At 36.1% G+C, this 9,655-nt stretch overlaps 1 protein-coding gene across 1 annotated transcript; it reads right to left on the reverse strand.

Annotated features, from left to right (window-relative positions):
• Positions 1 to 6,185: 6,185 nt before the first annotated feature.
• On the reverse strand, positions 6,186 to 7,385 carry LOC107950045 (uncharacterized). Its single transcript, XM_016884793.1, has 3 exons — positions 7,319 to 7,385; positions 6,687 to 6,736; positions 6,186 to 6,491 (listed from the first exon to the last, which is right to left on the reverse strand). The coding sequence occupies exons 1-3, from the start codon at positions 7,383 to 7,385 to the stop codon at positions 6,186 to 6,188; spliced, it is 423 nt and encodes a 140-aa protein (XP_016740282.1).
• Positions 7,386 to 9,655: the final 2,270 nt, after the last annotated feature.

The raw sequence follows: 9,655 nt of genomic DNA on the forward strand, positions 1-9,655 counted from the left end.
ACCATTATTGAAAACGAAGGAAACTTAGAAATAGAGAAATTAAGTGAACAGAATTTGTGCATTTTCGTGTTTTTTTTCATAATTATGTTTATTTTAGGTTATATGTATTAATTATTTAGTATATATTTTTAAAATATTTGTAGTTTTTAGGTTCTTATAATATTTAATGTCTGTTTTCTTTATTCGTTCAATCATATCCTAAGATTAGACCAAAGGGAAAAAAGAAAACAAAAAAAAAAAAAAAACTTGGTGGCTTGGTTTTGTTCCCTGTTGGCTCCCGGTTGGCAGCTATTTTCAACTTTCAAAAACACATTGCCGCAAATTCACGCAGCTTCCAAAGCTGTTGCCTGTTGTCATCGATGGTCACATTTGCCAAATCTTTAATAAAACAAAGAATGAAAAGCCACAAGTTTTATGTATTATTTTCATACTATCTAAATTTTTTCCCCTTTTTTTCATTACATACCTAATATATTATATTGAGCGTAAAATTTTAATTCAATTTATTCATGTAATTATTTCTAAATTTAAGTATTTTATTTTTTAATTTTGTCTTTTAGTAAAATAATATTTTAATTTATTACTTAGAATTAAAAAATATATAATTATCACATTTATTAAAATAATAAATAGATTTATATTTAGTGTACTTTCAACTTATAGATATTAATATAGTTGCCGAGCCACGCGAAATAGTTAAAATTTAAAGATTATAATATGCTTCAAGTTTCTATATTTTCTGTATATTTAGAATTTAGTCCTCATATTTTTATTTTTATGATTTTAGTGTTTCAAATTTTCAAATTAAAAAATTCAAGTCTAGTTGTTAACACCATTAAAGTTCTTATGTTAAATTTGCTAACATAACATTTTAAAGCTTTTAAAAAAAATGTTCACTCAATAATCATGTGACAAAAAACTGACATTGCAATAGACCTGAATCTAATAAAAAAATTAATGATCTTAACATGTAACCCCCTATACCCGATCTGACCGCCAGACCCGAACTATAAGGTATTACAATAGTTAATGATAAATATCATTCATGAATTTGACATAAATAATCAACCAAAACACAAAACATTAATAATACAAGTATTATGTGATTTACAATCAAAACCAAGTCTTAATTAAGCTTATGAAGCTCTTAGACCAACTTAGAAACAAATCATGATTAATTTGAAACTTAAACGAAAAGATAGGTAAAAAGTAAAAACAAGGGTCACATGGCCATGTGACAAGCTGAGACCATGTGAAGCCAAGTGACATTGTTGTGTTGCCAAACCTTGTAACAGATTATTGTAATGTAACCTTGGGTCACACGACCGTGTAACAAACTGTGGTCGTGTGGATCACCACGCATCTAAATTAAATAGACCACATGGTCGTGCCATATGCCCATGTATGGCACATTGCCATGTGTGCCCAAAATACCTTCCAAAATAGGCAATCACACCCTAAGTTCACTTAAGCCACAAGTCATGCAATATACCAACCATTAACCTATTCAAAAGCATCAAGAACCTACCACCTAAGTCCACCCAAGAAGAATTTTGTATGGGTGGTAGTAGATCGGCTTGCCAAGACAACTCATTTTTTTCTTGTGAATATTACTTATTCTTTGGAAAAATTAGCTAAACTTTATATTGTTTATATAGTACGCCTGCATGGAATACCATATTTCATAGTGTTTGATAGAGATCTAAGGTTTACTTCAAGGTTTTGGAACCAGTTACAGAAACCGTTGGGAACTAAGCTAGAATTTAGCAGTACATTTCACCCTCAGATTGATGGTAAATAAAAAAGAGTCAATCAGGTTTAGAAGATATGTTAAGAAGCTATGTAATCGACTTTGGGATAAACTGAAAAAGGTATATTCCTTTGGTTGAGTTTGGCTACAATAATAGTTATCACACTAGCTTGAAGATGTCTCCATGTAACAACTTATTTTTCAGTGGTGTCGGGGCCACAAATCCGACGAGCGAGTCCGTAAATATTACTATTTAATATTTATGAGTCAAATTGATATAGAAATAAGGCGGATGAATGCAGAAGCGGATCGTAAAGTTTGTTCAAGTCACGTAAACGCCCAAATCTAATACAAAATGACATGAAATGAAATAGAGGAAGCGGAAGAAGGATCTCGAATTCAAGTTGTTTGACTCGAAAAGGAAAGATATGGATGTGACCTGAAAGGAAGAAATCAAACAAATTTAGAAAACAACAAAGGAAATAAGAAAAATAAGAAAAAAATAAAGGATAAATATTCAAAATAATAACTAAATAGCACAAACAAATATATTAAAGCAAAGTGGAAGATGGAATGATAAACCAATGGATATGATGGATAGAAGGACAAATATCCAATTGAACCCTTTGAGATATAATTCCTAACAAACTCAATTAACGGCTCTAATCAACCCTCCAAGAAATAATCCTTGATAAATTGAAAGGTGAAGAATGAATTCCCACGTCTCGTTGAAGAAAATCAAGAAGAAAACCACTTTTAAAAATCACAAGAAAGAATTATTGCACAATAAACAAACTCTCAGAATTGAAAACTTTATAAATGAAAACCAAATTGTGTCATTCATGAACAATGAAGAAGCCTTTATATAGGCTAGCTAAATAAATCTAAATAAAACTCTTAAGTATACTAAAACTTTAATTAACCTAAACAAGAAGTAATTTTAAACTAAACTTTCTTATTTACATAAAACTCCTAAATAACTTAAAATACTTAATAATAATAAAATTGGAATAATAAAATAATAAAATAATAAGTGTAACGTCCCTAAAGAATATGAGTTGTTATTTGTTAAAAATTGACACGACTAAGTTTCTGTCTCAGTGGTTGGGAGTGTGAAAGTGTGTTCAGGGACTGGTCTTCGAGTCTTGAAGTGAGAAAGGCGGGAAGATTTTGCTATATTTTTGTTTATTTGTTCTAGTGGTCAACTAGTGGTTGGGTTTATATTAAATTGGACTCTAAGTAATCTGATAGGAATTAGTGGTTGAGTTGGTTTTATTTCATTTATCTGATTTTATTTTGTTTTTATCATTTATTTGTTTAAAAAAAATCCCAACAAACCTCCAAACTCCCTTTTAGTTTTCACGTTTCCATGTACTCCCTATTTTTCTTCTTTCTTTCATTTTTGTTTTCTTTCTTTTTCATTTGATTTGCTACCCAATTTGTTTCACGTGGAATCAGTACCTATTTTGCTACAATTGTTTCTTACTTAATCATTTGCAAACCTTTTTAAACAATTTTTTATGAGGGTCTGTTGTCATTTTTTAGCCGAACTGTTCTGGACTAAGTGATATGGTTCTCCTTGGTTTGCTTTATTCATTTTATTATTTTGCTTAAATTATGTGTGGTGTGTTGTGTTAACCGTTTAAGTGCTGTTAGGAGAAGTTCACGAAGCGGTTGAGCCTTCGACAAGTTATGTTCTGTGGTGTTTGGCTGTTCGTTTCGTGTAAGTTGTTAAATGCTAAATTGGGGCTATTTTGTTACAAATTTTTGTGTTTAGATTTGGCATGGGAACGTATTAATTAACTAGTATTCTGTCAAATTAGGTCTTGGGCTACTTGACCGTTGGAATTACGATGAAATCGGATCAGGTGTGTAACGAGAAACCTGAAAAACAGCGAACGACGAAAGCCAAAGTTGGGGCATGTCGACGCCATACGGCCGTGTGCGACACACGGCCATTTTGGGTCGTGTGGACCCAAAATTTAAAAATTTTCCCTAAGGTCATACATGTCGTCCCGATCGATTGTGGGCCTTCCGTGGGGTCGGTATGTGGTTATATAAGCTATTAATATGTTAGTATGAAACTTGATGTAAATGATGTTTAATTTCATGTATTGTGATGAGATAGATATGATCTATTATGTATAAAACATATTCTACATGTTACATCCCAAACCCGACCTAAACGTTATGGTATTTCACATTGAAGTGTCTCTCAAAATTTAGACTTGTTGATAAAACTCCTTTCTTAAGTTTGGAAACCTCTTTAGTAATGTTTAATAGAACACTTAACCAAATGTTTGCCTTATTAACTGCTATTATTATATTAAGTTGATTTAAAACGCGAAAGTATTTGAAAACTCTAACGTTTAAAGTTCGTGTATTTGAAAACAGTAATTATTTTGAAAATTTGTTTTCACCTAACTAATAGTATAAAATATATAAGCAAAAGCCCAATTAAAATTTAAAACCCAAATTAAAGGCCTTATTATAAAACAAAACCCAACTTATAATTTAAAGTAAAATAAATGCAAGTGTGAACAGCAGCAGTTGTGTGGCCACCTCCGAGTCCCTCGCGGCACCGAATCGGTTAAGACTGAAGATTACCTGTACAGTTAAGAGGAAAGGGTGAGTTTATGAAACTCAGTGTGAAATCCCCTATCAGTCAATCAGTATACAACATGTAGTAGCAGTTTGGGCCTGAGCCCTATACAGCAACAGTGTAGGCCTTAGCCCAATAAAGTAACAGTACAATGCAATAATGCAACACATCCCAATCCAGCCAACACACCACTCTTTACCACCAACACACCATGTGGGGAAAAAATCTACCCACCCAACCAACACACAAATATCGCAGCAAAGCTGCCAGTAATAATGATGCAGCAAAGCTGCCAGTAACAGTAACGCATCAAAGCTGCCAGTAACAGTATATGTGGTAAAGCCACCAGTACAATATACTTTCCCTATTTCAGAATCCCAACCCCATGCAGTATGTCATGTCATAAATCATACGTGTATGTAGTATGTCATATTCAGAAACAGTTAAATATATATAACATAGAGCAAATCGGTCATACACTCATTTCAACTCCTAGGGGTATAACAGTCATTTTACCCTATGGGGGTATTTCAGTCTTTTTACCTATCGAGGGTATTTCGGTCATTTTACCCATCCAAGGTATTTCGATCATTTGCCCACAAATCACAAGTTGGGCTTACCACTCGAGCGATCGCACGCCCGTGTGGTCTCAAACACCATGTTTATGGCTTTTCGACTTTTCACCGATCTACGGTTGTAATAAGGTGATTACACACCTGATTCTATTCGCCAAGAAACCTCCCACGCCGTGGAAACCTACACTTGACCAACAACCTCCAATTAATTACTTACATAGTTAAACCAGCAAATGAACACAAGTGATCACAATCTGATACTTACCACCACCTTTTGTTGAGTGAAGAGGGAAATTCGCCTATCCAAAAGCAATCACAAACCTTCAACCCCTTCAATAGTTCCTAAGCACCAACCAAAATTGATAAGCAGTTAAAGAACAGATAATAACGTAACTCAATACTAACACCCTTACCAAACAGGAGAGAAACAAACTACGAAAAGCGAAACACACGATCGACCCTTTAAGAAAGAAAGATTAAGCAACAAGAAAAAAAAAGGAACAAAAGAAAGCAGGGAAACATCAGAAGAGTAAATCGGCAGCAGTGCAACAGAACAATAAACGGTAGAGAGAATAGGTTCAAAGAACAGCAGTAGGAGAAGAGTGTATTTGGCAAATAAAGAGGAGAGAAATCGAAAGAAAGAAGAAAAGAAAAGATGAGGGAGAAGAGTAGATTCGGCCAGAAAAAAAGGAAAAATAGGAAAAAGGAAAAGAGCAATCAAAAGCAAACAAACCCGAGAGGTAACTTCCAGAATTAGGCAAAATTTGGCACTCAAACTAAAACGTGAAACCCGAAACTCACCGAAATCATAGCAAACTGAGAGAGAAACTCTAAAAAAAAGACCAAAACTGAAAACCTTTAGTGTTAAGTGACTAAATTCGGCACAAACAGCCCCCCAACCAAATTCTCAATGCCTCAATTACCCTAAACGTCACAAGACTCGAACCTCAGACCTCAAGGGAACTTCACACGCCACTTTGCCACTATACCATAGGCTCATTTTGTGACATAAAACCAACACTAATATTTATAAGGCCTATCTGCCTATGTCCAGATTCACTTAAGAGCAAAAATTAAAAATTCTGCAAAAACCAAGACTTGAACTCAGGCTTCTCAAACACTCTCATACACACCTAAATCACTTAGCCATTAAAGCAAACAAGCAATTTGTGACAAATCATACAAAAATTAGACTTAAATTTTGAGGCGTTACAACTCTACCTCCTTTAACAAAATTTTGGCCTCGAAATTTACCTAGTCAGAATAGGTGAGGGTATTGTTGCATCACCTCTTCAAGTTCCCACGTGGCTTCTTCTAAACTATGATTACGCCAAAGCACCTTGACTAGAGGAATAGATTTCTTCCTCGGTACTTTAACCTCACGGTCCAAAATTTGCACTGGCTCCTCCTCGAAGGTCAGATCTGGCCTAATATCGATCTCCTCAACTGGTACTATGTGTGTGGAATCAGAGTAATAACACCTTAACATGGATACGTGGAACACATCATGAATCCGATCCAACTCTGGAGGCAACTCAAGCTTATATGTAACCGGTCCCACATGCTTCAGTATACAGTAAGGCCCAATGAATCTAGGGCTAAGCTTACCCTTTCGCCCAAACCTCAATATCTTTTTCCATGGGGAGACCTTGAGAAATACGAAGTCCCCCACAGAATACTCAATCTCTCGTCATTTAAGATCCGTGTAAGACTTCTACCTATCAGATGCTTCCTTCAATCGGTCTCGAATCAGTTTTACCTTCTCTTCAGTATCAGAAACCAACTCTGGCCCCAGAACTTGCCGCTCGCCTAACTCAGTCCAGCAGGAAGTGTACAACACCTACGACCATATAAAGCTTCGTACCGTGCCATTTGAATACTGGACTGGTAGCTATTATTATACGTAAACTCTACTAGCGGAAAATGATCTTCCTAGTTGCCTCGGAAATCCATTACACAACACCTTAACATATCCTCAATATTTGAATCACCCTCTTAGATTGACCATCTGTCTGGGGATGAAACGCAGTACTAAAGTCCAGTCTAGAACCCAAAGCCTTGTGAATTTCTTTCAAAATCGAGATGTAAAGCGAGGATCTCTATCTGATATAATAGAAATCGGTACCCCATGCAGTCTTACAATCTCAGCCACATACAGTTTAGCCAACTTCTGCAAAGAGTAATTAGTACGAACTGGTATGAAGTGGGCAGATTTAGTCAATCGATCTACAATAACCAATACCAAATCCTTCTTAGTAGGCGTTAAGAGCAGCCCACTCACAAAATCCATGGTTACTCTCTCCCATTTCCAAAGTGGAATCTTAACTGGCTATAGTAACCCTGAAGGTAACTAATGTTCAGCCTTCAATTGCTTACAAGTTAAACACTTACCCACGAAATCAGTTACTTCACGTTTCAGTCCTGGCCACCAGTACAACTCACGAAGATCTGGATACATTTCATTCGTGCCTAGATGCATAGCATAAGGACTACTATACGCCTCTCGTAGTATATACTGCCTCAAATCATTATCTCACGGTACATAGACCCTCCTACGGAAGCATAGTACTCATTCACTATTTAACCTAAAATCTAAAATTTCCCATTCTTAACTTGACGGAAACGAGGAACCAGTGACTTATCCAACAACTGTTTACCCTTAATCTGTTTAGTCTATGTCGGTCTAACTTACAATTCAGCCAACAAGCTACCATCATCAAACAAATTGAGACGAGCAAACATCACTCTCAATTCAGATACAGCCTTACGGCTTAGTGCGTCAGCTACCATGCTAGCCTTACCAAGATGGTATTCAATGGAGCAATCATAGTCCTTAAGCAGCTCTATCCATCTTCGCTGCCTAAGATTCAACTCCTTCTAAGTGAAGAGGTATTTAAGACTCTTGTGATCTATGTAGATAGTACACTTCTCACTGTAGAGATAGTGCCTCCAAATTTTCAGCACAAATACCACCGTAGCTAGCTTCAAATCATGAGTAGGGTAATTCGCCTCGTGAGGCTTGGGCTGATGAGAAGCGTAAGCAATCACCTTACCCTCTTGCATCAGCACACAACCTAAACCAACATGTGATGCATCACTGTAGACAGTGAATTCCTTCCCAGACTCTGGCTGTACTAAGACAGAGGCCTCAGTCAGAACTTTTTTCAATTTATCAAAACTTTCTTGCTACTTATTAGTCTAATTAAACGGTACCCTTTTACGCAACAACTTAGTCAGAGGTGCAACAATTAAGGAAAACCCCTCAACAAAACGTCTGTAATACCCTGCCAGACCCAGAAAGCTTCGAATCTCAAATACGGTCTTAGGTGGTTTCCACTCAAGTAAAGTTTTAATTTTCCAAGGATCAACCCTAATCCCCTCGGCAGATACCACGTGACCTAGAAATGTCACTTCTCGCAGCCAGAACTCACACTTGCTGAACTTAGCATACAATTGTTTCTCTCTTAAAATCTGCAGAACAATTCAGAGATGTGCATCATGCTCATCCTCGGTTCTCGAATACACAAAAATATCGTCTATGAATACCACCACAAATCGATCCAAGTAGGGCTAGAATATTGGTTCATTAGGTCCATGAAGGCAACTGGTGCATTCGTCAGCCCAAATGGCATTACTAGGAACTCGTAATGACCATAATGAGTCCTAAATGCAGTCCTATACACATCAGCCTCCTTAGCTCTCAACTGATAGTACCTAGAACGAAGATCTATTTTGAAAAAAAACCGAAGCTCCTTGCAACTGATAAAATAAATCATCTATCCTCGGTAAATGATATTTATTCTTAATAGTCAGCTTATTCGGTTACCGATAATCGATGCACATGTGCATAGTCCTATCATTCTTCTTAACGAATAACACTGGTGCTCCCCATGGAGACACGCTAGGTCGAATAAATCCTCGATCCAATAGTTCTTGGATTTGAGCTTTTAACTCCACTAGCTCTTCCGGTGCCATTCTATAAGGAGCGATGGACACCGGAGCTGTTCCTGGCAAGAGCTCAATACCAAATTCAACTTCGCAGCTCGGAGGCAACCTAGAGAGCTCATTAGGAAAAAAATTAGAAAAATCCTTAACAGTTCTGACATCCCCAACAGAAGGACCCTCAAAAATAGATGCACCAATATAAGCTAGAAGCGCTTCACAACCCTTGCGAACCAGTTTTTTGGCCCTTAAAGCAGAGATCACATTAGACAAAAAATCCCTTCGCTCCCTAACCACAACCACCTCATCATCCTCAGTAGTCTTTAATATTATACGCTTAGCAGAACAATTCAAACTTGCACGGTATTTTACCAACCAATCCATCCCCAAGATTAGGTCAAATTCACCAAACGGTAATTCCATCAAATCCGCTAGAAATATAACTCCTTGAACCTCTAGGGGCACGTAATATCCCGAAAATTACTACTTTAATACCCCGAAATTACTACAGTAAGAAAGTAGGTATCCTTGATAGTAAAATAAAGAAATAAAGTGACAAAAATGGAAATTTTGAGTTATGGCAACATTGGGAATTATATTATGAAATATTAATTCAAGAAAGGATTAAATCATAAAAGTGAGAAAAATTTTGTTGCCTAAGAGTAAATACTCGAAATTGAGGGGTTAAAGTGTAAATATGAAAAATTTGAAGGACCAATAGTGTAAATATTTTAAGGGTAGAATAATCTAGAAACTAAGGAAAATGGATAAACTAGGACCAAATTG

This window comes from Gossypium hirsutum, chromosome D03 (assembly GCF_007990345.1).
Source record: "Gossypium hirsutum isolate 1008001.06 chromosome D03, Gossypium_hirsutum_v2.1, whole genome shotgun sequence".
Lineage (NCBI taxonomy): Eukaryota > Viridiplantae > Streptophyta > Magnoliopsida > Malvales > Malvaceae > Gossypium > Gossypium hirsutum.

What these genes read in the sequence shown, in the direction of transcription:
- LOC107950045 (XM_016884793.1), bottom strand. Translation starts at nt 7,385, where the DNA reads ATGTATCCAGATCTTCGTGAGTTGTACTGGTGGCCAGGACTGAAACGT. An exon ending in TGAAGTAACTGATTTCGTGG is followed by an intron (nt 6,737 to 7,318) that starts GTAAGTGTTTAA and finishes GGACTGAGTTAG; the next exon opens with GCGAGCGGCAAGTTCTGGGG. An exon ending in TTTCTGATACTGAAGAGAAG is followed by an intron (nt 6,492 to 6,686) that starts GTAAAACTGATT and finishes TGTATACTGAAG; the next exon opens with CATGTGGGACCGGTTACATA.